A 26,842-nucleotide genomic window follows, 5' to 3' on the forward strand; every position below is an offset into this window, starting at 1 on the left:
GTTTTTTTTTGAGCGGTCGTCTCTCCCCCACACGGGCTGTACATTTCTGCGGCCCAACAGTATCATTCCTTTCTCTCGCTCATCTCTTTCAGGCATGGTCCCCCTTGACCCCCACGAGTAACAGAAGGTCCCGCGGGCCGGGACACTCCAACACTGTGGAATCTTCCCCACGAAACCCAAGAGGTCATCAGCTCTCAAGCAAAAACAAGGAAGAGTGATATAGCGATGAGGGGATTGTAGAACAGGTCCCTCAAGGGGAGCTGGGGACATGTAGCCTAGAAAAGAGAAGGTCAGAGAAAGCATGCGAGCCCCCTTCCCTCCTGCCATGCACTAATGTGATGCACAGGAACAAGGTCCATTGAAGACACACCATTATTCCCATTTGAGTTTGGAAGTACTTTCCATTAAGCCCTAGTGGCATGGGAGATGCTCCAGAGAGGCTAGCTCTCCACACACACATTTTCAACAATTCTCGAGCCTTACTCAGCCTGTAAGCCAAGACAGTACCTTGTTTCCACATCTGTCACCCTCCCTCTGTCCACTCATTCCTGTTGACCCAGCTTGAATTCCATGCCCATTTTTTCACACACCCTTTTGTTACAGGTGCCTGGCAAAATCCCAGCTAGTTAAATCTCTGCCTGCTGGGCACATGTGTCTGCAAAGCTCAGCTTGATTGGAGAAAAACATAACTGTGGTGGCTGGTCTCACCTGAAGTTCATGACCACCAGCCTCAAGTGGCCAAAGGCTCCCCAGCAATGATTCTGAAGCTTCCCAGTCCGTTCGGCTCCCTTCTCCCCAGGGGACTATTTCATACATCCTGTTGTTCTTCAGACACTCTTTCTGCATTCTCAGCCGACGACTTTGCTTTCTGCTCCGCTGAGAATGCAGAGCAGCCCGAGAGACGCTCCCCACATCCTGCACACGTGCGCCCGCACCGCCTCTCCCTGTGCGCCTGGGGACGGCTGTCCCACCCTGCCTGGGGCAGCCCCACCTCCTCTCACCTACTCAGGGATGTGGCTCCAGCAAATTTCACCTCTAGTTCCTGACTGTTGACCTGTCCCTCCCTTCTGGAATATCTCATCCACGTGCTTTTGTGGCTTCCATCTTAAAACACAAAATATGCTACCAGTTATCCACGCTCTTCCACCTACCACACCATTATCACTGCTCCCCCAAGAGTAAAACTCGAAGAGTTGTCTACACTCACTGTCTCCGGTTCTTCTTCCCTTCTCTCCTAAACCCACTCCAGGGGTCATTCTTCCCAGTGAGCCTTTGAAACAGCTCTTGTCAAGGTAACCAGTGACCTTACGTTGCTAAATCCCCTAACCAAAGCTCCATCCCCATCTTCGTTTCTCGGTAGCCACAGATACTGATGATCACCACCTGCTCTTTTCACTCGCTTTCCAGGTATCACTCAGTCCTGGGTCTTTTTCCACTTTCTGGGCTAATCCTTAATATGTCGCCACCCTCTGAACGTTGGGGGACTCCAGGGCTCAGGCCTTGGGCATATTCTTTTTGCCTCTATACCCTTCTAGGTGACCTCGTCTTGTCTCCCGGGTTTAAGTCACACCTGTGCATTGACAACATCCAGATTTGTATCCCAGCTCTGAGCTCTTTCCTGATCACCAGTTTTGTGTCTCCACCTTCCCACTTGACACCCCCCTAGGAGATCTACTAGACAATTCAAAAGCAATAAGCTTAAAGCTGAGGCCTTGATGCGCTCTCCTCTTCCCCTCAAAACACCCTGCCCCTTCCATAGGCATCCCGATCTCAAAAACAAACAAATGAAACCCAAAAAAACAAAAACGCAATCCTCATAGTTGCTCAGGCCAAAAATATCAGCATTATTCTTGATTTCTCTCTCACACATCTGCATATAATCCATCAGCAAGGCCTGTTGTGTCTATCTTCAAAATATTAGTGTGTCCAGAATTCAAACACTTCTCTCTACCTCTCACTAAGTCTTATTACAACCCTAGAGAAAAGCACATTCTCTCCCACCTGGGCTATTACAGGATGCTCCTCACCAGCCTCCAAGAGCCACTTGGTACCAGTATGCCTTTCAAAATGTAAATCAGATAAGTTCTTAATTTAAAACATTCTAGTAACTTCCCATTTTGCTCAGAGGAAAAGCCAGGCTCTTACCCCAGTAACCTCTGTCTTATTTCCTACAATTACCTTCATACTGACCTCCTGTCTCATCTTGAAAGAGGCCAAGCTTGCTCCTGCTCCTGGGCCTTTGCACTTGCCATTTCTTCCGCCTGGAGACCTGCTGCCCAGAGACAGGCATTGTTCATGCCCTGGCTTCCTCCAGCATGCCCCTCCTAGCTCACTGTCTTAGAGAATCCTCTGAACTAGCACCAGTGTGAGCTCACCTCCAGCCTCAGGGTCCTCTTGCCTCTTTGGCTGGCTCTACTCTTCTAGCAGCACTTGTCACAGGCCACATGACATGCTACCCATACTTGCTTCTTATTGGTGTACCCCCACTTGTCTGAGTGCTCCAGGAGGGCAGGGACTTTGACAGCCTTGCTCACCCCTGAAAACATGGCACATAGAAAGTTCAGAATAGATATTTCTTGAGTAAATAAATATATGAGGGAATGAAAAGTATGCAAACATACTTGGATGCAGGATGGCCACTTTGGGGGTTGTAGCAGAAAAAACTCAAGCATCAAAGACTCTTCCATCCATCCTTTCATTTATGCATCAAACATTTATTGCTTGCCTGCTGTGTATGGGCTGCTATGCTAGATGCTGTGGCCCAAGTGTACATGTGGTTTTACACTGAGGAGCTCCCTTTTCAGGGAAGAGACAGAAAAGTCTCTTGAAAATAACTTGATTACAACTCAAAATGCTGAGTGATGTAACAGAGGGAAACAGGAAGTCCTGTGTGAGCTGAGAAGGTATGTGTTTGGCTCCGACAGATGTGTGGCAGGGCAGCGGGGACAGGGATAGAGATTGGTTATGGTTTCCAATCCTGTTTTCCCTGCTCGTGCATCCATAACACCCAATGTGTTGTGTCCATAACAAAACAAATCAATGATGCAGGAACAACTTGGACCAAAGAAGCTTCCTGTTTCAGGTGTGCCAATTCTCTGTTGTAAACGCTGGGACGCTGCCTTCCTGGTGTCCTCCGGCTCTGTCACATCCAGGTTCCTCCTGGCCTACCATGAACCCAGGATGGTTTCCTTCTTCCAGAGTTCTTGCCCTTGTCACTGTCCTAAAAAGACTTCCGAGATGGGCAGAATCGGACAGAGTGCCAGGTTTCCTGGCTGGTATCTCTCTACCCGCTCAGATCTCCCCAGCCTGGGATTGTTGGCTGCTAAAGGCTCGGGGTTGGCTCTTTTCGTAAGTGGGTCTCCCTCTCCCAGGGCAGCCTGCAGCTAACGACAGAGTGGTGGTGGGGCTGGCAGCACCCTGGCTTCAAGGGGCTTACCTCTCTGGTGTGCGCCAGAGCCCCCGAGGATCAGGCAAGGTGAAACTTGACTGTCTGGCTTCTTTGCCTGTCTTCTTCCGCTTCCTCACCCAAGAGAGCACTCCCGAAGATCCTGCCTCAACACAACGTGTCCACCCGGCCCCACCTCAGGCTCTGCTCGGGCAGTTGGCCCCTGAGACGATGCCGGCAGCACGGCGCCTGTGCTCTGCTGCGGGCCGAGTTGTGCCCACTAAAATTCACATGTAAAAGCCCCAACTCCCAGTGCGACTGCATTTGTGTATGGGCCCTTCAAGGAAGTAATTAAGGTAAAATGAGGCCATAAGGGTGGAGCCCTAATCCAATACGACTGGTAAGCTTTAAAGAAAAAAGGAGACACCAGGGATGTGCACATGCAAAGGAAAGACCATGGAGCACACAGTGAGCAAGTGGCCGTCTGCAAGCCGAGGAGAGAGGCCTCGGGAGGCTCCAACCCTGCCAGCACGTCGATCTTGGACTTCCGACCTCGAGAAAATTAATGTCTGTTGTTTAAGCCACTCGGTCTGTGGTTTTCTGTTATGGCAGCCTGAGCACACTAATGCTTTATTGCCACTTGCCTTACAGACTCCTCCAGCAAACATCTAGAGAGCTAAAGTTATTTTCTACTACTATAAAATAAAGATGCATTTTTAAAGGTTGAAGTAGAAAAAAATGAAGAGAAAAATACTCCTTATAAGAAACAGCTATTGCCTGGAGTGATGTGCAGGATGCCTGTTGGTGGCGCTTGCCCAGCATCCATCCTTCTCCTGGGAGAGTTCTCAAATTTCCATCAAGAAACCTTCCTGCTCACACTCAGTGTGGAGGCTGGGAGTGCTCATGTCTCCACCCCACTACGGCTTCAGGAACGGGCAGGCAAAGTAGACCTGGTCAGTCGACATTGCAGTCATCGGCAGCTCTCAAAGCACGTAGGACATTCTTCCTTTGAAGCACGTACTCCAGGGCATTAGAATGCTATTTTATCGGATTTCTCAACCTCAGCACTGTCACCATTCGGGGCTGGAAAACTCTTTGTTATGGTGCTATCCTGTTCATTGTGAGGTGCCCAGCAGCACCCCTGCCTCTCCTGAGTGCTGCAAGCACCCTCAGCTGTGACAAGCAGAAGTGTCTCCTGACTCTGAAATGTTCCCTGCCAGGGCAACAATGCTCTACCAGTTGCGAAGCCCCAAAGGCATGAAACCTCCCTGGGGCAAGGAGATTCATATTGGGACTTTACTACAACTACTGGGAGGATAATTTTCACCCAGCTGGGCCTCTTGACACTACCCGGAAGACAGCGCCTAGCAACAAAGGCAGAGCTGAGAGATGGAAGAAAGAGACAGATTTGGAATTTTTTTATGATAGCATCTGAGCTACTGGATTCAGCCAGATTATATCTTAGTTATGTGAGCCAGTTAGTTCCTTTTTAGGCTTAAGCCACTTTGATTTGGCTTCCTGTGGCAGGCATTCAAAAGCCTCTCAAGTGACGGAAGACATCCTGTGATTAGATCCCATTCAAACCCCACAGCTGCTCTCTCAGGTGGCTTTGCTTATCTGCACTTTACAGATTTGAAAATTAAGACGCATGCCACTGCCCTTTCTTGTATCTCCACTCTCCATCCGCAGCACTTCCCGGAGCCCAGTGACTTGGTCAGGAGCTGCTCAGGGGCTGCCTGCCCTGCCCAAGCATCGCGCGAGGCAGCAGGTGTGGCAGCTCTTGGTCACCGAAGCCCCCGGCCGAGAACAGGGCCTCACTCCTGGTAGATGCGCAGAAATGTTTGCTGCGCGGATCAACGCGTTCACACGGCTAGTCCAAGAGTCTGACCCAGGATCTGATTTCCAAGCCTCTCTGAGTTTCCCTATGTTTTCTTACATATTTTCTCTACTTTGCTCCAGTGGGAAGAACCAGATCCAATAATATATGTTAGAGGATCCTTTCTGTGCAATTTAAAGAACATATTCACAATCGGCTCTGTCAAGTGTTAAAATGACCCATTTCAGGGAGAGCTAATTATGATGGTGACAATGACGATGATGACACTACTGAACAAAAGTTGGACACTGACTCTGTCAATTGCTGGGATGAACATTTCATAACCACCACCTCGTTTAATCTGCACAGTGATCCTCTGATACTGAATTACTTTATCTTCACGTCACCATGAACTAAATGAAGTTCAGAGAGTTTAAGAAGCTCATACACAGCTCCATAAGCTGTGAGCATCTGCACCCAGACTCGGAGCTGGCCCTGTAGCGAGCATCTGTGCACCAACATAGTCACTGTCTTGTCTCATGAGGGAAGGAGGGTTCTGCCACTGTGACCATGCAAGCAGAGGGTAGGTGATACCAAACAGGGAGCTGGGATTCAACCAGAATGCTTATGGCCAGGGATTCTTCCAGCCAGGGATTCCAAGAGGTGAGGACCCTGCCTCCCTGAGGCCAGGTAATGTGATGTGGCTCGTCTTCAGGGATATTCCTGGTCCCTGTGTTCCCCGTCCTCATTTTTCTTGCAAATCACAGATGAGTCAGACACCCGCTAGCTAGGGACAACCCCACTGCTGGGTGTATGTCCTGGGTGTATGTCCACACTTCCACCCGAACACTCTCCCAGCCACACCTTTAAGTGCCTCCCACTGGCCCACCCAGACTGCCACCTACGCTCCCTCCCTCAGCCGCTTACACTGCGCCAGCTTCCTCTTCCTCCCTGACAGTCCCCACGGAGAGGAATAATTAGGCATCAGAAGGAGCTTCCAGTAGCATCACCTAATAGAAAGAGTGGTGGCCTGTGATCAGACAGGCCCACATCCGAATTTCAGTTCAACTTCATTCTTTGTAACCTTGCGCAAAGATGCTCAGCCTCTCAGGGTCTCGGACTCATCGTTTGCACGGTAGGGACAATAATACAAGCAGAGTTTTTTTATAAGAAGTAAATGACATATCATACATCAAGCACTCACTGGTCTATAGCTGGTGGCGAATAAATGGAAGCTTTCTATTTCAGTTTTTGCTCCTTTTCCTCCCAACAGAGCTACTGTTCAAGCTGAAACTTCAGTACAATTCAACTTCTACACCCATAATGATGAAAAAAGGAACTGGGCGCTGCTTGGAGAGTGACAACCAGCATCCTTGGATCTGCTCACTGTCTGCATCCTCACGTCTCTGGCTCCACTGGGTTGATGTGACGACTCCTCCATCACTTAGAGATTTAACATGTTTTCAAAGACATTTTCTCTTTTGCTTTCCTTTTGCTTTTTTTGCTGCCCTCCTGGTGAGGACAGTAAAGCTACTTTCCCTGGCTTTATTTCACATGTGAGAAACACGCTGGCTGAGAGGGGAGGTGGCAAAGTCCCACATCACATGCCTGGCACATGGGGTAGTCAGGACATGCTGAGCTCTTGCACCCCAGCCCCGACTCCACTGTTCCTTTCCCTGTCCCATCTGCTTGGGTTAAGAGCCTCCCTAAGGAACAGCCTTGGGGTTTACGTGCCATGGCCGGGTATGAGACAAGTGGACATCACAGGCCACAGCCTCTGGGGCAGAGGGTATGTGACTTCGTGTAACTGAGATAGGCAAGAGGACTGTGGACAAGTGTTGGAGACTAAGACCCTCCACATCCCAACGACTTGTCCTACACATGGGCCTTGACCCAGAAAATAGCCTAAGACGAAAATAGCACCCAGCCCTCCAGCTATAGTTCCGAGAAGAATGCATTCCATGACGTGCTTGCTCCAGGGCATGCTACCTGCAATTGTTCCCGACCCCCTGCCAGGTTGAGGTTGAGTGATCAATCACAAACAACTTCCGATGCCAATAAGACGCTGATTGGGGCTGATTGGCCCACACCCAAGCCTCATCATCCCCCCACTCTATTTTTCTGTTTCTACTTCCTTGTTTCTGTATATAAAACCTACTAAGAATCCAAGTAAAGTAGACCTTGACAACCCTTTGCCTGGTCTCGTTCCTTTCTCTTGCCCATCTCTTTCAGGCAAGGTCCCCCTTGACCCCGCGAGTAACAGAAGGTCCCGCGGGCCGGGACAGACAGGGTGTGGCTTGGGCCAGCGGATTAGTGACCATACCTCAGGGACCGGGCCAGTGGTGCCAATCTGAGTGCCAGCCAGTCACTTACCTGCTTTCAAACAGTTGTGGACTTCACAGCACCATTTCTAGCAGGGCCCTAATTAAGATCTCTTGGCACAGTGGAAAGATCAGGGCTCTGAGCCCACTGCACATTGGTCCCAGCCTGAGCTCAACCACCACATGTGCCAACTAAGCTTGTGCAGATCCCCTAATCCCTCTGACCTCCCATCTCCCATCTCCAGACCCCACAGAGGAGAGAAATTAAACAAGAGAGTGTGTGAGTGCCTGGAACACTGGAGAACTTCAGAACATGGCATCTCTCACCATTTCATCCAAGAGTTGTACTTCCCTGGTACTGAGTTCCCATTAGTTACTGCTCTGTAAGTGGCCTCGGACACAAGGAAGATGTCAGCATCTCCCCCAGCTTACTGGAAGACCACAGACCTTTACGAGCACCACACGGATGTTTTCAGGATGATGTCCTGTCCTAACCTGTTCTGAATCATCAGTTCTTTCTACATGTTGGACTGCAAGGCAGAGTGTAAAGGAATGGGTAGGACCCTTCTTTCTTAGCAGAGGTTCTGTAGCCACAAGGTCAGGGGAGATTTTCTGGGGTCTGATGAATCTCCTGTTCATTTCAGGTCCATATAATATGGAGCTTTGCTGAGCATCTACTGTATATTAATGTCAAGGTGATGATCAGGATGGTGTTAAATAAGGTGGTAAAATGACAACAGCTTCTATTTATTGAGCTACTGCTAATGGCCACACTCCCTCCATTTATTTTCTGACCTTTGTAACAGTCCTTGCAGGTAAGAACTCTCACCCCCATCTTACATATGAGGAAACTGAGGTTCAAATAAATTAAAGGACTTGGCCAAGGCCACACAGCCAGTATGTGGAAGACACAGGATTCAAGTTCAGACATGAATGCCCCAGAGACTCTACTATTTCCACAAACACCTCAACAGCTTCCAGGAGGTTCTTGTTATGAGCAAGGATACAGAGAAAACATAGTTGGGGGAATGTGTTATATGTCACTCTGCTCTGAGAGAGGGCTTCCTATCACAAGTCCGCAAGGAATGAGGCTCACAGGTGGAGTGGGGCTGAATGCAGAGGGCCAGTGGGGAATTTTGACATAGAATTTTTGATACTCACTGCAGCCTTATTTGTAATGTAAAATATTTGAAATAACCTAAATGTCTAGAATCTGGAATAACCTAAATGTCTAGAATATTTGAAATAACCTAAATGTCTAGATACACAAATGTTCAAATAGCTGTACAAAGGAAGACTGTCTAAATCGCTCATTTTCTTTAAAAGCAGGTCTGTATGTGCTTAGGTGGAACAATCTCGGTGCTGAGTTCTCCAGCTGCCCCGGAGCCCAGATCCACCCCTGCTCACTCTGTGCCCCAGGAGCTGGTCTTCCTGGTCTTCCTTCCCTGCTCCTCCCCTGGGCACCAGGGTTCTGTCACAGCCCAAGTCCCTCCACATGCCAGCTCCTCTCCAACCCGCTGTGGCCTCGGTTCTCCCAGGGCTCTGCTACCCTGCTTCCTCCCCACGCCCGTCGGGCATGAGATCTCTCCAGCTGAACTATGCAGTGGAATTCTGTTGGCTGCCAGGACCCTGACTGTGGCACAGATTCATTAGGAACATTATGGGGGGACATCTGGATAGAGACAACCCCTACTGACCTCCCAAGAAACTTTCCGATCATCTTCACCATTATTGTCCCCACAAGTCCACCGATGGCAAATATGGACACAGTCACAGACCACAGCAGAGTCAGGGTGTCCGGGTCTATTGGATGTCCATGCTTTCTTTCCCATGACTCATTGTAAAAGGCCTTGATGTACTGAAAATAAAAACAAACCATGTTATTTCCTTCTGGTGCAGCTGCTGCTTGGAGTAAGCCGGCATATAAAACATGGCGGCTTTTGCACAGCATGTTCATGCCCAGCCCTTGGCTAACTTCTGTTTGAGCTTTATCTCATTGGTCTCTTCTAACAGATTTTGGAAATGGTACCTATTTTTACTTCATTTTGCAAATAGGGAAACTGGGGTTCAGGGAGACAAAACGACTTGCTCAGTAACTCGCAAAGCCTGGAGTTGAACTCAGATCTGACCTCAAGCTTAGGACAGCCATTGTACCTGGGTTTCTCCAACATTAATGTACCACCTTGGAAGTATGTTAAAGGCACACACACAACAGAAGAGGTGCCTTGGGGTAAACAGAGATACAGGACACAAAAACACTAACCAAAAAGAAATCATTCAGATCTCATCAAAATTAAAGCCTTATGCTCTTCAAAGGACACCATCAAAACATGAAAAAACAAGTCATAGACTGACATGACATATTTGCAACACATACAACTATAATCTACAATATACAAAGAACTCTGGACTCTAATACAGAAATAAAAAGGCAAACAATACAATCAAAAATGAACAAAAGGCTAAAGAAAATACAGATGACCAGTAAGGTAATGACAGAAGGCTCGACATCATTAGTCAATAGGGAAATGTGAATGAAGACCACAGTGAGATGCCACTTCACAGCCAGCAGATCCCCATGGCTGTCAATTCTGATTCCTGAGTTCGGACGGGGACTAGGTGGCTCTGATGTACACCAAAAACTGAGGTCCTCACACTAAGCTCCCAAGAGTGTTCAATCCCAAGATAAGCACAGCTGCAATTTCTACCCAACATATGTCCACAAACTCAGCACCAGTAGATAGCATTGCAGAGACAGCCTACGATCAGGTCATGCAGATCTGGGCTTGAAACTTAGCACAGTGACTCACTAATGACTTAAATCAGCTGGATCGTGACTTCCTCACTGCAAAATGGAAGTGATGACACCAACCTCTCGGGGCTGCTGTGAGGGTCAAATGAGAGCTTGGAGCAGTATCCAGTACTTGAGTGGAGCTCACACAGGGTCCCCGGGTAGGTATAGATGTAAAGTTCTGGCAAGACTAAGTAGCGGCGAACCATGTGTGCTCTCTGCTGGGGTGTGTTTAACCTTGTACAGACATCTTGCAAAACAGTTTGGCATCATCTAATCAATTTGAAGATGCTCATAAGCTGCATTCCAGCAAATTTACTTCTAAAGCCAGGCGAGGTGGTGGTGCCTGTGGTCCCAGCTACTAGGGAGGCTGAGGTGGGAGAATTGTCTGGGCATGGGAGTTTGAAGCTACAGTGAGCTGTGATCGCACCACTGCACTCCAGCCTGGGTGACAGAGAAAGACTCTGTCCCTAAAAAATCATAAGAAAAGCAAAACAAAACAAAACCAAAAAAACTCCCTGAAAAACTCCTTCCATGAGCCCAGAATATATCTCCTCAAATGCCCATGGTAGTGTTGCTCATAATAACCCCAAAAGGGAAATAATCCAGATGCCCACGGACAGCAGAATGGATAAACAATAATGCAATTATCATAACAGGAAACACTACAGCCACAGCCTGAATGAACTGCAGCCACATGCAAACACGCAGAGCAAAACCTCACCAAAATAGTATCGATCAAAGGAAGCCAGAAACAAAAAAATATACACAGGATGATTCCATGTATAAAATCTAAAATTATGCAAAATTAAAAGTTTTTGGGAGAATTATATATAGATGGTCAAACTACAAAGAAAACCAAAGAAATAATTATTTCAGATGTCAGGTCATTGGCCACCTCAGGGGATGGCAGAGGAAACGATTGGGGAGGGGTACTTGGCAGGACCTTCTGTGCTCAACTGGGCTGGCAGTTACACGGGTGCTAGATTTATCATTCTTTAAACCGTGCATGCGTGCCACATGCGGTGTGTGTGAGTGTATTTTATATAGCCTTTCCTAAGTATTGCACATTCTGCCACTTGAAAGTTAAAAGGGAAATGGCGGGAAAGGGTTCCCGGCGGGAGCCTCCCATGCCAGACAGCTTGGCAGAAGAAAGCCTGGGGTGTCTGCAGGATAGAAAGGAGGCCTGCGCGGTGCCATGGGGCAGAGAGGGAAGGAGCAGACTGGATGAAGTGGGGGGGCAGGAAGGACAGACAGGTCATGGTGATGTGCACGGCTTTTACTTGGATTTTACTCTAGATGGAGTGAAAAACTATTGGAGGGTTTTGAGCAAGAGGAGAACATGGTGTCGTTTGTATTTTCAAAAGTTCTCTCTGCTCAGATTTGTGGGGGGAGGGGGGGAAATGGGCATTTATTGAAACCTTAAAATCTGTACCCCCATAATATGCCGAAATAAAAAAAAATAAAAATAAAAATAAAAAGTTCTCTCAGGCTGCAGGGTGATAAGTGGATTAGGGCAGAGCTAGATAGGAAGCTGGGCATGCAGTTGGGGGCACTGAGCAAGTCACTTTGTCTCTCTGAGCCTCAGTTTCCCTACCTGCAAAATGAGGTGAAAACAGGAACCAGTGCAAAAACTTGTTGGAAGAGTTCAATGAAAAAAAGCTCAAACAGAACTTAGCAATGTGCCGAGTGTGGTGACTTGGGCCAAGCAGTGGACATAAAGGGCAGTGGATAGATTTTAGATATATTTTGAGAGCATAGGCAGGACTTACTGGGTGCCTGTCTCCAGGTTTGGCGAGGGAGGGTGTTGGAGAAAATGAGAGAAGAGCACATAAGACTCCCAGGTTTCAGACATAAGCAAACAGGACGATGGCAGGAAACACGGAGAGGAGGGTGGCACCCTCTCCCTGCAAGGAGCTCATCATCTTCCTATTTTCTCTCCTGGCTCCACAGCTACCTTGCTCACAGCATGGAGTGAGGCCAGGAAATATTGCCAACATCTGGAGCCATCCTACTGATGATGAAGCTCCCACGCCTCGATGCACAAGATGCTCTGATCCGCGTCCTCCACTGACTCATTCAACAAACACACACTGAGCACTGGCCCTCAGCCAGACACAGGGACAAACTGAACATGGTCCTGGATCTCAAAGATCTTTCAGTCCACTGGAGCTGATGACCTATGGTATCATTTCAGGATGCTCTTGGCTGCAAGGAACAGAAAACCCCAACTAAAAATAGCTAAGCGACTAGGACACTTATAGAAACACAAATTCGCAGGAGTGGTGAGCTTCCAGGCCCCTTGATCTGTGGTGCAGACACACGCTCGAGACCCAGGTGCTCCCTGCTGCATCACTCTGCCTTCCACAGTTCTGACCCCACCCTGAGATTGCAGCCACTCCTGACCACAGGCAGCTCCCAGCAGCGGTTTTGGCCACGGGCTTTCCCATTCCTGCGTGGCTGCAGACAGTGATCCTGGCCCCTTGTGGCTCTCTTGGTGCTGAGAAAAACTTTCCCAGAAACTTCTAGCAAACTCTCTTTCTGTACTATTGGCCATGGTTGGGGCACAGGTGCCTTATTGGACCAATTGTTGGAGAGCGGGATGGGAGCCATTAGCCTGCACCTCTGCCTTGAAATCCTTTTCTTTATCCACCCCTCCCCACCTTAGTGAGTGGCACCCACCATCCTCCGGGTGCTCAGCCAAACAACGTGGATTGACCCTTAACTCCCGCCCGGGATCCAAGCTTCTCCGCTAAACCACCCTCACTCACCCCTGTCTGTTATGGGTTGAATTGTGTCCATTACCCCCACTGTCCCCCAAATTCACATATTGAAGTCCTAACCCCAGAATGTGACCTTATTTGAAATAGGGTCATTGCAGGTGTAATTAATTAAGATGTGGCCATACTGGCGTAGGGTGGGAGTAAGACTGGCATCCTTACAAAAAGAGGAAATTTGGACACAGAGACAGATGGCTACAGATTGAACCCCCCCCCCAAATTGCTATCTTGAAGTCTTAATCCTCAGGACCTCAGAATGGGACTTTATTTGGAGACAGAATCTTTACGGAGGCAGCAACATTGAAGTGAGGTCATTTGAGTGGGTCATCCCTGACCCAATGTGACTGGTGTCTGATAAAAAAGGGGAAATTTGGAGACAGGCCCAGAAGAGGCGTGATGTGAAGACACAGGATGGCTTCTGTACGCCAGAGAGAGAGGCCCAGAGCAGAGCCTTCCCTCACAGCCCTCAGAAGGAGCCAACACTGCTGATGTCGATCTCGGACATCCAGCCTCCAGAACTGTGAGGCAGCAAACTGTTGTTTAAGCCACTCAGTCCGTGGTGCTTTGTCACGGCGGCCCAGCAAACTCACGCACTGCCCTCCCTCCAAAAGGCTTCTCACTTGGGGGTACAGCTCAGGGGCAGAGCACTTGACTGCAACCAAAAGGCTTCTCACCACTTCCACCGCTCAACCAGTCCAAACCGCCAACCCTCTCACCCGGGCCCCCGTAACACTGACTCGCGGGCCCTCGCAGGTGCTGTGAGCTGCCTTCTGAATGGGCACCGTGCGCTCTGTCAGTGGCTGACATTTAGCTAACACTGAGCACTTAGTCAATGCCATGTCTTTATGTACTCCAGTGGGCATCTGTCACCCTTTGTGGCCACCCAATATCACAAGGCCCCTCCCCCTGGGGGCTTTCCTGGCTCATGCTCCTTCGTGGGAAACAGAGGACAGGTATCACCACAGAGGTTGAAAATGCCCAGCGCGTGCTCTCCCAGCATTCCCTGCAGCACGTGGCAAAGGCTCAGCCAGTCAGACGCCGGGACTTGACCACGGTGCTGGTGGGGCTGAGCGCGGGCTGAGGAGGATTCTGCAGCTGCAGAGGACACTCCAGCAGGGCCGGGTCTGGGGCCGCAGCAGCAACAGGGAAGCCGTGGCATCCTGTGCCCACAGTGCAGCCGGTGGCCACGGTGGCCACAGGGGAGCCCACGGGACCAGGGGTGCGGTCTGGGTGTGTGCCTAGCCGCAGAGCTGCCCAGCCAGCTCCTCAGCCCTCCCACCAGCGCTGCAAGGGACTCACTATTTCTTCAACAACTTTTTTTATCTTTAAGCAGATAAAATTGTTTTTGTTCCTTTCAGGTACAGAAACTCTGCCAAAATACATAAATGGTTTCATTTTATCCTCACGGCAAGCCTAGTGGCGGAAGCCTTCGTTTACAAACGAGGTACTGAGAGTTACATGATGTGCCCACAGTCACGGGGAGGAGGGGCACTTCAGGCCCAAAGGCAACCACTCCACCACGTGGACTCCTAAATCCACGATTAAGGTGTGAAAGTTAAGTGGCTAAATCCAAAGGTGCATTCATTGATTTAAAGGTAATTATAAATTAAGTGTTTGTTGTGGCCTAGACACTCTGTCAGACGCTGGCGAGCACCCCAGTGACAACCTCCAGGGAGCACAGAGTCTAGCGGGAGAAACAGTGAAAACTGCTGAGCCACATGGATGGAGGGGCCACAAGAAAGGGGTCGCGGTGTTACAAGATGCCCCAAGGGCTCCGGCAAGGAGTAAGGGTAAAGACCTCAGAGAATTAATGCGAGGAAACTAAAGGGTTGTTGTTTGGGAGGAAATTTTCTTTTCCTTTCTGTTGCACTGCACTCAGGACCCTAGTGGGAACAGAGGAGCTTTCAGCTCCCTCACTGGAGCCTCCCTGGAGCCCAGCTGCCTGAAGTCGAGTCCTGACTGCACCACGTCCCCACGGTGGAGCTTCGGAAGGTTCCCTGTGGCTCTATGCCTCAGATTCCTCATCAGCCCCAAAGAGAAGTAAAAAATAGCGCCCCTCTCATAGGGTTAAGGAGGGGAGGAAATGCGTTCACACATGTTCCATTCTTAAAATTGTACAAGGCATGTTGTAAGCATGATGTGTGGGTTGCTTGGGAGTCTCTGCAGAAGTCCCCTACTTTGACTCTAGGAAATGGCGGGCAGGAGCCTCTACAGAACGCTGGAGAAGGCTGGAAGACTGGCTGCACGTTCTCACAAGTTCCCCGAAAGCTGTTTTCAAAGCGAAGCTTTTAGCAATTAAATGTTTGTCTTCCACATGTGAACTCAGCGGTGGCCTAGGTGAGCTGGAGCCAGGTGATGAGAGTTGCTCAGTGAATTCATTGCACAAACATTCACTGAGCTTGAGACCTGCGAACCTAACATGTGAACACATGACTTGTGCATGATACAGAACAGGTGCCTAGATAAGAGCTTGTGTTTTGAGTTTCTGCTGTGTGTCAATAACCATACAGTAACAGAAATAGCCAACCCACACATCATATTTACAACGTGCCATGTTGCTGCGGCTGGGGTCCTCCTGTCCCATCTTCTGGACGCCCAGTCACCCGACAGCGGGAACAGCGATGCTGGCGGCAGGGGCCTCGGGAGCCTATGCCATGCGGAAGCCTGCGCCCCGTCTAGGGGGCAGCGTCCACGCAGTGACTCACTTCTAACGGCAGCCGGGCTGGCAGCCTCCGTCACTCACTCTGTGGGCAGACACTGCCAGCACCCAGTAGCAGCGTCTCTTGCACTCCCAGCGTTTCTTCCTCCTCCGTGAGAGCCCAGCACCCCAGGTCTGGCTGCTCCACCCACATCCCCCAGGCATGGGCCCTTCCAGCTTGTGTTAGATGCCACTCCTTGGAGTCTGCTCTGTTCCTGGGCTCCCCGGTCCTGGGGCCGTCTTGCTCACCCCTCTCTACACCCATTGCAAAGGGAAGAGAGAATGCACAGTGATTGCTGGATGCCAAGTTGACGTCTCCTTTCATTCCACAGCTCTCTCTCGAGGGCTTGGCACCTCGAGAGAGAGCTGTGCTCTGCAGAGGCGCCTACGTGCGGCGGCCTGCACCCGCTCCAGGCTTTCCGCCCCAGGAGGGCCTCCCAGGGTGAGCCTCGGCCCTCGCCTGCTCCGGTGCTCACAGTCCGGGCAGCCTGGATCATGCTCCTTTCCTGCCCTCTGCAAGCCTGCTCAGGCTGGCCCTGGCTCCTCCTTCCAGCCTCTGCTCTCTTGGATTCCATGTCTCGGTGCCTCGTTCCCGCTCCCACAGAAGCCCCTGGTCTCTCATGCTACAAGTAGAATAAAGTCCTTCCACAGCTCTGTGTTCATGGCTCCATGCAGCCTGTCTCACTATGTGGTAGTTATTTCTTGGGCATATGTCACTGTTGCTGGTCTGGGGCACCTCAAGGACACGAATGTGTGTCCTGTCATCATTCTACCCCAGCACCTGACCACAGGCCAGGAACAAGGTCAATGCAAGGACTGACTGACATCTACCACTCTATTCCTGCAAAGCAACATGAGTAAAGCATAAAACATCAGGGTCTTTAGGGACAGCAGAGAGGGGCTTACACGACCCCATGGGGAGGGCAGGAGTCTGGGGCGCTGGTCTGGCTGGTAACAGAGCTGTCTCGTTTCTCTGCTGGATCATGTTCTTCACGTGTATTTCTCCTTCCAAAGAGAGCCCCAGGGAGGGAGAAGCTAAGGCCAGGATTCAGGCAATGGTGGGTTCCTGGTTCTAACACCATCTCAACATCATCTCAACTTGTCTTTGAGCCCCTCGAATGATGTGGTAAAACCCAGCACAGCCCTCGAGCGCTGGCGTGGCTCGTACCAGCCCTGCCCTGGTTGGTTCTTTGCCTTGGTTGACCACACAAAGCTCCCCCACTGCTGACTTGGGGGTCTGGCATTGGTGGTCAGTGGGGGCTGGCGCATGGATCTTCAGTTCAGACAGACCTGGGTTTGAGTTCCAGCGATGCTACCTCTTGGCTGTGTGATCTTGGGCAAGATGTTTAAACTCTGAGACTCTGTTTCCTCATCCACGAAATAGAGATGACATCAATAACTAACTACTACAGACTGAATTGTATTCGTGCACTGAAGCCCTAATCTCCAATGTGATGGTACTTGGAGATGGGGCCTTTGGGAGTAACTAGGGTTAGAGGCAGTGAGGGGGTGTCCACATGGTGGGATTAGTGTCCTCATAAACGACACCAGAGATCTGGTGAGCTCTCTCATACAGTCTCTCTCTGCTGCGTGGACACAGTGGTAAGGAGGCCATTGGCGAGCCAGAAAGAGGGTCCTTGCCAGATACGGAATCCACTGGCACTGTGATTTTGGACTTCAGCCTCCAGAAATGTGGGAGAATAAATGCCTGTTGTGGAAGCCACCAGTGTGTGGCATTCTGTAACAGCAGCCAGAGCTAGGACCCTGACTTCTCAGTATTTCTATGAGAATGGAACGTGTCTGGCACACAGGGCTTTATGGCAGAGTTGGCTGGCCAGCCGTCACAGTAGAGAGCAGATGCCAGAAAGCAGGGCTACCGACTGGGGCTGACGCTTCCCGGCCTGCAGATCTGGGCAGGTGTGCCCAGTGCTGCCCCCAAGGCCTGTTCTCGGTTCCTCTGAAGAACACATAACAAGCCATGGCCCCTGCAGCTCGAGCGCACCAGGCTGAAAACGTCTCCGGTTGTTGTAATGACTGAACACTTGCTGGGCACACTGGCCCCAAAAGTAGAGCCGCAACACCCCAAACAAGAAGTCCCATGGGGTAAAACTGGCTGACACCAAAGGGGATGATTAAAAATGACCAAAAATATGCCTGACGCCTGGGATCTTTTTGACTTTTGGTTATAGGCATTTATGCAGATAAACTTTCCTGAGAGGAAAGAAAGATCACAAATAGACAATCTAACCAAACAACTCAAAGAGCTGGAAAAAGAAGAACAGACCAACCCCAAACCCAGCAGAAGAAGTGAAATCAACAAGATCAAATAAGAACTAAACTAAATTGAAAACAGGGAAGCTATTCAGGAGACTAATAAAACAAAAAGTTGGTTCTTTGAACAAATAAACAAAATTGACACACCATTGGCTAAGCTAACAAAAAGCAGAAAAGAGAAATCTCTAATAAGATCCACCAGGAACAAAATAGGAGATATCACAACTGATCCCAAAGAGATACAAGATATAATTTATGAATACTACAAAAATCTTTATGCACACAAACTGGAAAATGTGGAGGAAATGGACAAATTTCTAGAAACACACAGCCTTCCTAGGCTCAACCAGGAAGAAATAGATTCCCTGAACAGACCAATCTCAAGAGCTGAAATAGAAACAGCAATTAAAAGTCTCCCTAAAAAGAAAAGTACCGGTCCAGATGGTTTCACACCCGAATTTTACCACACTTACAAAGAAGAACTAGTACCTATCTTGCAGAAACTATTCCACAACATCGAGAAGAACGGAAACCTCCCCAACACCTTTTATGAAGCGAATATTACTCTGATACCAAAACCAGGAAAGGATGCAACAAACAAAGAAAACTACAGACCAATATCCCTAATGAATATAGATGCAAAAATTTTCAACAAAATCTTAGCTAACCGAAATCCCATCAGCATTCTTCACAGATATAGAAAAATTAATTTTACACTTCGTATGGAACCAAGAAGACCCCGAATATCAAAAGCAATTCTAGGCAACAAAAACAAAATGGGAGGCATTAATATGCCAGATATTAAACTATACTACAAAGCTGTAGTAATTAAATCAATCTGGTATTGGCAAAAACATAGGAATATTGACCAGTGGAACAGATGTGAGAATCCTGATATAAAACCATCCTCATATAGCCATCTACTCTTTGATAAAGCAGACAAAAACATACGCTGGGGAAAAGAATCCCTTTTCAATAAATGGTGCTGGGAAAACTGTATAGCCACTTGTAGAAGACTAAAGCAGGACCCACACCTTTCACCTCTCACAAAAATCAACTCATGCTGGATAACAGACTTAAACCTAAGGTATGAAACTATTCTAGAGGAATTCTAGAGGAAATTCTAGAATTCTAGAGGAAAAAGTTGGAAACACTCTCCTAGACATCAGCCTAGGCAAAGATTTTATGAAGAAGTCCCCAAAGGCAATCACAGCAGCAACAAAAATAAATAAATGGGACATGATCAAACTACAAAGCTTCTGCACAGCCAAAGAAATAGTCATGAAAGTAAACAGACAACCTACAGAATGGGAGAAAATTTTTGTATCCTACGCATCCGATAAGGGGCTGATAACTAGAATATACTTAGAACTCAAGAAAATCAGCAAGAAAAAATCAAATAACCCTATTAAAAAGTGGGCAAAGGACTTGAACAGAAACTTTTCTAAAGAAGACAGAAGAATGGCCAACAAACATATGAAAAAATGCTCAACATCTCTAATCATTAGGGAAATTCAAATCAAAACCACAATGAGATATCACTTAACTCCAGTGAGAATGGCCTTTATCAAAAAGTCTCCAAACAATAAATGCTGGCGTGGATGCAGAGAGAGAGGAACACTCCTACACTGCTGGTGGGACTGCAAATTAGTTCAACCTCTGTGGAAAGCAATATGGAGATACCTTAAAGCGATATAAGTGAATCTACCATTTGATCCAGCAATCCCATTGCTGGGCATCTACCTAAAAGATCCAATGACACTCTACAAAAAAAGACACCTGCACTCGAATGTTTATGGCAGCACAATCCATAATTGCAGGGCTGTGGAAACAGCCCAAGTGCCCGTCAATCCAAGAATGGATTAATAAAATGTGGTATATGTATACCATGGAGTACTATTCAGCTCTAAGAAACAATGGTGCTATAGCACATCTTATATTTTCCTGGTTAGAGCTGGAACCCATACTACTAAGTGAAGTATCCCAAGAATGGAAAAACAAGCACCACATATACTCTCCAGCAAATTGGTATTAACTGAGCAGCACCTAAGTGGACACATAGGTACTACAGTAACAGGGTATTGGGCAGGTGGGAGGGGGCAGGGGGGCGGGTATATACATACATAATGAGTGAGATGTGCACCATCTGGGGGATGGTCATGCTGGAAACTCAGACTTATGGAGGGAGGGGGGAAGGGCATTTATTGAAACCTTAAAATCTGTATCCCCATAATATGCTGGAAAAAAAAAAGTGCTTGGAGGAAGGGCCGCGCCTCACGCGTGCTCCTTCACGTGTGCTGCTACTGATGCTGTCATAATGTGTATGATTTGCATTTAAAATTTTTAAAGGCCACCCTGACTGTGTAGGCCTTCTCCCATCCTCTCCCTCTGACGCCGAGGGAAATCCTACCCATCCGTCATGGCTCAGCTCAAGTGCTACCTCAAGTTGCCTTCCCTGATTTCCTAGCATTGGACACATGGAAAGCATTCAACGAATGCTTGCTTGCTTGTTTGCTTGCTTGCTGAATGAATGAATGAATGAATGAATGACAGATTTGCATCTTCCTCACGTTTTCACAGTCAGTGCCTATACCCATATCATTCTATTCCAGGCTCAAGTTTCACAGGCCTCTTGGCTGCATAAGCCACGAGCACAAAGAACATCCACCCTCTCAGCTGGGTGTTCTGCTGAACTTTCAAGATGAAGCAAGAGTCCAAACTCCCAATTCCCTTTGAAAGACAAATATGGACAAGTCATATCCCTATCTCGGGATGATAGTACAATGACAATATCAAAGATTATCAGTTGCAGCAAGTGCCTGTCCAAGCCATCTATGCCCCCTGTTTTTCAAACTGTTTTTAGTATCACAACAAGCTTTCAAATTGAATTTACATAGAACCCCAAAACATCAAAGAGTTAACAGAATTTTTGAAAACAGAGCTCTCCTGGCACACATGGAGCCTGGATCCCTGAGTCGCCTCTGCAAAATCCCAAGGCTCCTAGGAACCTTTGAGACCCACTGTCCTGGGGCTTCCCTGCATTTTGTACACAAGGATGCCAGGTCCCCGAACAAGGAAGAGCTTGAAAGGCCTCCTGTCCACAGCCTGACTCCTGTCCATCCTGGGGTCCCCAAAGCACAGCCTATGCTCCAAGCCCTGGCCCAGCCTGCATCTCCCCAAGTGATTCCTGCATCTCAGGCCCCAGGCCACCCCTCCACCTTCGAGAGACGTGGCTCAGGCATCACCTCCTCCAGGAAACCTTGCTTTCCACCTTCATCCTGACCGAACCCCAGTGGGGAGGTAGGTCAACATGGAAGCCACCACCCCAGGAATGGGGCAGCACCTAAACCTGATTGCCTAGGTACGAGGGGCCCAACCTTCACCCGCCAACCAGCAGCACAGGGTGAATAGGGGAACTACACCTAGATCTGCCAAGGATGGATCTTATCCAACAGGCACCTGAGTTATGATTAAAGGTCACCAAAAAGAACAAATCCAGAAAATGTACAAGTTTCTATGCATGAAGCCCTTCTAGCGGCTCTCTTCCCTGGCATTAGAGACCCTCACTCCAGCCGCAAGGAGCTGCCCCTCCCACACTTGACTTCTTGTCGTCTGTTTCTATCTCTCCCATCTCACCCTTGGCAGGGCTGGTCTCACTCTCTGTCCCCTCCCCAGTGTCCAGCACGGGGTCTGGCTGGGCGGCCGAGAGGGGCACTCACCGGGGCGGGGGCGTTTACCACCGACAGGTTGTACCCATAGAGGAAGGACGAGCCAAGGGCGCCCACCAGCGAGGCCATGAGGAGCGAGCAAGACCAGTCCTGTGGGGGAGGAAGGGAGAGCACGTCAGAGCTGGCACTTGGAGCGTCCCTTTAGCTGGGGAAGGCCCTCCCAGGGAGAAGTCCTTGACAGGAGCCGAGCGAGGGAAAGGCAGCAGGTTGGCGCCTGGCAGGCAGGGTTCCATCCTGGTCTGGGGTGCCCTCGGGTCCAGCAGCCACACCCTTGCCTTCCTCCCCCGGCCACATGAGTATCCCTGACATACAGACCTGGCATCTTCAGCAGCTGCAAAAAACTATCATTTTTGCTGAATGTGGCCACTGTTTGACCCATATAGGAGCAAAAAGCAAAGCCAGACTCAATTGCAGGAGATGGCAGCAGCAGCGGTGGCAGCAGCAGGCACTCAGCACATGCTAGCCGCCAGGTGTGCTCTGAGCACTTGCTGTGCATTAGCTCATGAGTGCTTACATCAGTGTGGTTTTATCCTGTTTTACAGGTGAGGAAGACAGGACGCAAAGCTGTGCTGCTGCTGCTGGGCGCGGGCCGGAGCCCGGGCCTGGCTCCAGCACTCACAAAGTCACTGCTGCACCCACCGCCTTGCCCTTCACCTAGGTGTAGGGCCCAGGGGCCTGAGACTGCTGACAGCCACACGGACACACTCTAGCTGCACGTGCTCACACACGCACTCACAGGCACACGCTGCCCAGGCTGAGGCACCAATCTGCAGGGTGGTCCAAGCCCGAGGACTTGCAGACAGTGAGACCCCGGGCTTGGCATGGAGAACAAGGCATCTACCTCCACAGTCCTGCCCCACAGCCCCATCCAAGGATGGCCACTGCCAGGACAGGGCCACAGGGCAGAAGCAGCAGGGCCCCCGGCACAGGCTGACCAGCTGACACAAGCCAGGGGCAGCAGTGGCCTGCCATCCTAGGCTGGCCAGGGGAATGTGGGCCAAATGGAAGGGACCAGGTGTTCTGGAAGGTACTTCTCTGCCATCGTTTGACATATTCTGTGTGTGTGTGTGTGTGTGTGTGTGTGTGTGTGTGTGTGTGTGTGTTTTCTAGGTGCCAGGTCCTGACAAAGCTCCAGGGATACAGCAGTAAACAAGGCAGATGAGATCCAAAGTTCAGGGACCTGACTCCTGGTTGCTCAGTAAGGGTTAAGACCAATCACTGTGTCTCTCTGGTCCCTCTCGCTGACAGGCCCTGTGGGGCTCGGTTTTCATAACATCTCCAAAGAGCCAAGCAGACTAAAAGGAAATGGAAATTTTTCTTTTACAATCCCTAAACCTATTGACTAAAAACTGCCTTTTAGAGTCTGCTTTTACAACCTTGAAGAGTTCCTGAATGTCTCTCTCTCTCCTTCTAAGAAGAAAAAATAAACTTTACACTTGTGTATCCTAATCTCTGTGTAAGAAATCTTTCTCCCCCCTGCCATGAGCACCTGGTGAGTTTTCCACCCATACAGCTTCTCTCTCTCCACTCTCTTCTTTTTTATTTTGGAGACAGAGTCTGGCTCTGTTGCCCAGGCTAGAGTGAGTGCTGTGGCGTTGGCCTAGCTCACAGCAACCTCAACTCCTGGGCTCAAGCGATCCTCCTGCCTCAGGTTCCCGAGTAGCTGGGACTACAGGCATGTGCCACCATGTCTGGCTAATTTTTTCTATATATTCTTAGTTGCCCAGCTAATTTCTTTCTATTTTTAGTAGAGTCGGGGTCTCGCTCTTGCTCAGGCTGGTCTCAAACTCCTGACCTTGAGCGATCCTCATACCTCGGCCTCCCGGGTGCCAGATTATAAGCGTGAGCCACCCGGCCCGGCCTCTCCACTCCCTTCTGATCCAGCCTAAATCCACATGCTCGGGTCTCAGTGCCGCCTCCGCCCGGTGTCCTCCCTCGTAGACACTTTCCTGTCTGAGACTTGTTGCCAACACCTCCTCCTCTGAAGGCCCCTGAAGGCTCCACATTCTTGTTTTTATATTTCTCTCTTTGATTCAACCTTTTCTTACCCCCAGCTCTGCCACTTACAACTGTGGAGCCTTTGGCTGGTTACGTCACCACTCTGTGACTTGGTTTCTTCATCTTTAAAATGGGGATACTAATGGAACCCACCTCAGAGGTTGTCACGCCCCAGAAAGGATTAACAGAACAAGCGAGGTCCTGTGTGAGCCGCTGAGGCCAGACAGTGGGCACTGCGCCCGCTGCCGAGGACGTGCTCGCAGATGCGGTGACAGGATGGAGGCCAGCGCGGGGTCTGTGTGCCATGGAAGGGACCTTGCCAAGTGAGGTGTGAGACTGATTTCTTTTCCTGCAGTCAGTGGAGCTTGAGCTGAGTGGGATCACTGACAGCAGAATCACGTTTCAGATGAAGCACCTGTTCTCTATCACTTTTTTCTTTAAACTCACCCTCTGGGGCTCAGCTCTGATGCTGCTTCCTCTGAGCCACCAGGCTGTGCCAGGCATCTCCTCTGGGCCAATGGCCTCCCTCACTCCCAGCCCCATCACCTTAGAAGTGGCAGACTCTCCCCTGTCTGCACCCAGCAGGCCAGAGCTCTTTATGTGAGGGGCCCTGCCTCAGCCCTGCCCCGGGAGCCCCAGCCCGTGCCTGTGCCTGCTACCTCCTCCCTGCCAGTCCCAGGGCAGAGGGTGCCCACTGACTGACCATGCTGCTGCCTGCACCATGCACTGGGGAGGGGACGAAGAGGGACACCACAGAGTGAGTGCAGCGCAGTTCTCCACTGTGGCCTGTTCCATGTGCTCAGCCAGGCTGCCAGGGGCGCTGCCAGCCCAGCCTGGAGAGCAGGGCCACCAAGCCACAGTCACAGCCCAGGGCCCTCAGCCACACAGCTGCAGGCTGGGTTGAGTGCTGCCACGTGACTGCCACCCCAGTCTGGACTCCCCGAAGCCCTCCAGCCACACAGAAGCCAGTTTTCATGTTTACCTTTCTTCTCTTCCCACCTGGCAGCCCGCTTCTCAGGTGGTGACACTCAGGTGACACCCTTCCTGACCCCAGAGGCCTGGGGCAGCTGGTGTCATGCGTGAGGGGAGCTAAGCACGGTTCCCTGAGATCCATGTTTTCTTTCCCACCATGGGCCCTGCTGGCCCAAGTCACGGCTCAGCCCAGGGGCCCTGGGCTCTGCCCCACCTCCAGTGAATAAGGGGCAGAGTCCACCGGGAAGGGGGCGGGGGCGTCCAAACAGGAATTGTAGCGATTTGATCGTGCCTGAACAGGAAATAGGGCAACAATTCTTTTCCCTCCTCCCGAGTCATTACAGCACTGGGAGGGTCCTAACAGGAAAACCTGTCCTCGCAGGAGCCGCCCAGGGGTGGGAGGAGTTTCCCTTCGGCATCTTCTTATAGTTCTTCCTGAAGAAAGCCAGCGTTCCTGGAGGGAGTGACTGACACAAACCCAGGGCGCCTCCCTAATGACTGGGACAACGGAGAGGTGGCTGACTTTGCCTCAGAAGCCTGGGTGGGGTTCCATCCCCAATTCCTTCACTTTGTAACTGTGTGTCCTCAGGCAAGTCACTTGACTTCTCTGAGCTACCACTTTTGCCAGAGCAGAGTGATACTGCCCCTGCCCTGCCGGTCCTGCAGAGTTACTCTGAGGCTCACACACGAAACACACAGCCCCAGCAGCGGCCCTGCAGCCTGGAGCAAAGGCAGAGGCTGTGGGTGTGGAAGGAAATGGACTAACTTCTCCGTCCTTGCTCTGTCCTGTTCATCCAACCCTAGCTGAGGGAACACTCCCGTGTGCCAGCCCTAGGCTGGCTCGGGGACAGCATTGAGCAGACAAGGACCTCATGCACACCGGCATGTCATGATTACTTCGCTGCATGGCTGATTTGCCCCCATGTCAGAGAAGCGCCTTTAGCCATGGCTAGGACAGTTGCCTGGGCCAATTGCTCCCAGAGGCAGAGAACGCAGAGAACGGTCTTGGAGGCTGGGCCACGACAAAGGCAGATTGGTGAGTGTAGAATGCCTGGGAGACAAGGCAGGGCTCGAGTCCCACAACAAAGAGACAGAGAAGATGGGTTTCATGGAAAGCACACATTAGCATAAGAGGTGTAGAGTGCTATAGGTGTGCTGGGAGCTTGAAGTGTCAAATGCACCTGAAAATATCCGCCCAACTCTGATACAAAGCAGTGGGGAAACAGCTCCTCAAAGCAAATGGGGAACCAAAAGGGAAACCAATCCCCGGTGGTGAGGCTAGGGATGCACCACACCCATGAGTCATGCAGTATATTAGTCACCGTGCATGTTAATCAGTGGGGATGCCTCGGGGAGCACTGGCTATTTCTCGCATTGGTTTTCCTCAAAGAGCTGCAGGTCTGGAGTGGCTCCTGACATGCAAACCCTCAGTTATAGCTTGGCATGCAAAGAGGGGTGTTCCTAGAACAGCACGGAGGAGGCATCTCAGCTGGGTCACTGAGACCTTCCGGAGGAGGTGGCTCCTGAGCGGACTGTCACAGGGTGCACAGGCCCGGGCAGAACACAGGCCAAGGAGGGGCAGGGCAGGAAGGGGGAGCCAAGCCCTGCAGCCAGGGCTGTCGGGTGTGTGTGGTCAGGCGAATGAGCAGGAAGAGACCAGAGGAGGGGCAGGAACAGCCACATCCCTGAGTGCCGAGGGCCCCTCTGCCTTCCCCCAACCCCCACGCCATCCTGATGGGGATATTCATCATCTCATTTCCTCCTCCTCCTCGCCCCATAGCAATGACTTCTTTCTACGCACTTTCCCTGGTTTCAACTGTAACGGGGATCTCGACAGATTTTGCTAAAACCCAAATTGGATCAGGTGACCCCTCGCCCTACTTAAAATTGTTCCATAGTTCCCCCTTGGGGTTGAAACCTCAAATGGCACCACAAATCAGGCAGTCAACACGAATGTGCAGCTACAGCTCGGCATAGAAGTAGGTGGGAGGGTGGCCTGTCCCTCCATGAACCAGATGGCACCTAACCAGGGCTCCCATCAGCCAGCACACCCTCCTCACCCTCCTCTCACGTACATGT

General features: G+C 50.2%; 1 protein-coding gene across 5 annotated transcripts in view; it reads right to left on the reverse strand.

Annotated features, from left to right (window-relative positions):
- SLC2A9 (solute carrier family 2 member 9) overlaps positions 1 to 26,842 on the reverse strand; it is a 197,561-nt gene that overhangs the window by 162,358 nt on the left and 8,361 nt on the right. For 2 of the 5 annotated variants that reach the window (XM_075992963.1, XM_075992964.1), the window contains 2 exons: positions 21,785 to 21,883; positions 9,220 to 9,380 (listed from right to left, as the gene is read on the reverse strand). In XM_075992963.1, coding sequence (XP_075849078.1) covers positions 9,220 to 9,380; positions 21,785 to 21,883 — 260 coding nt within the window. Of the gene's footprint in view, positions 1 to 9,219; positions 9,381 to 21,784; positions 21,884 to 24,773; positions 24,969 to 26,842 lie in introns of those variants that run through there. The other 3 variants (XM_075992962.1, XM_075992965.1, XM_075992966.1) reach the window with 3 other exon arrangements.

This window comes from Microcebus murinus, chromosome 16 (genome assembly GCF_040939455.1).
Source record: "Microcebus murinus isolate Inina chromosome 16, M.murinus_Inina_mat1.0, whole genome shotgun sequence".
NCBI classification, from domain to species: Eukaryota; Metazoa; Chordata; class Mammalia; order Primates; family Cheirogaleidae; genus Microcebus; species Microcebus murinus.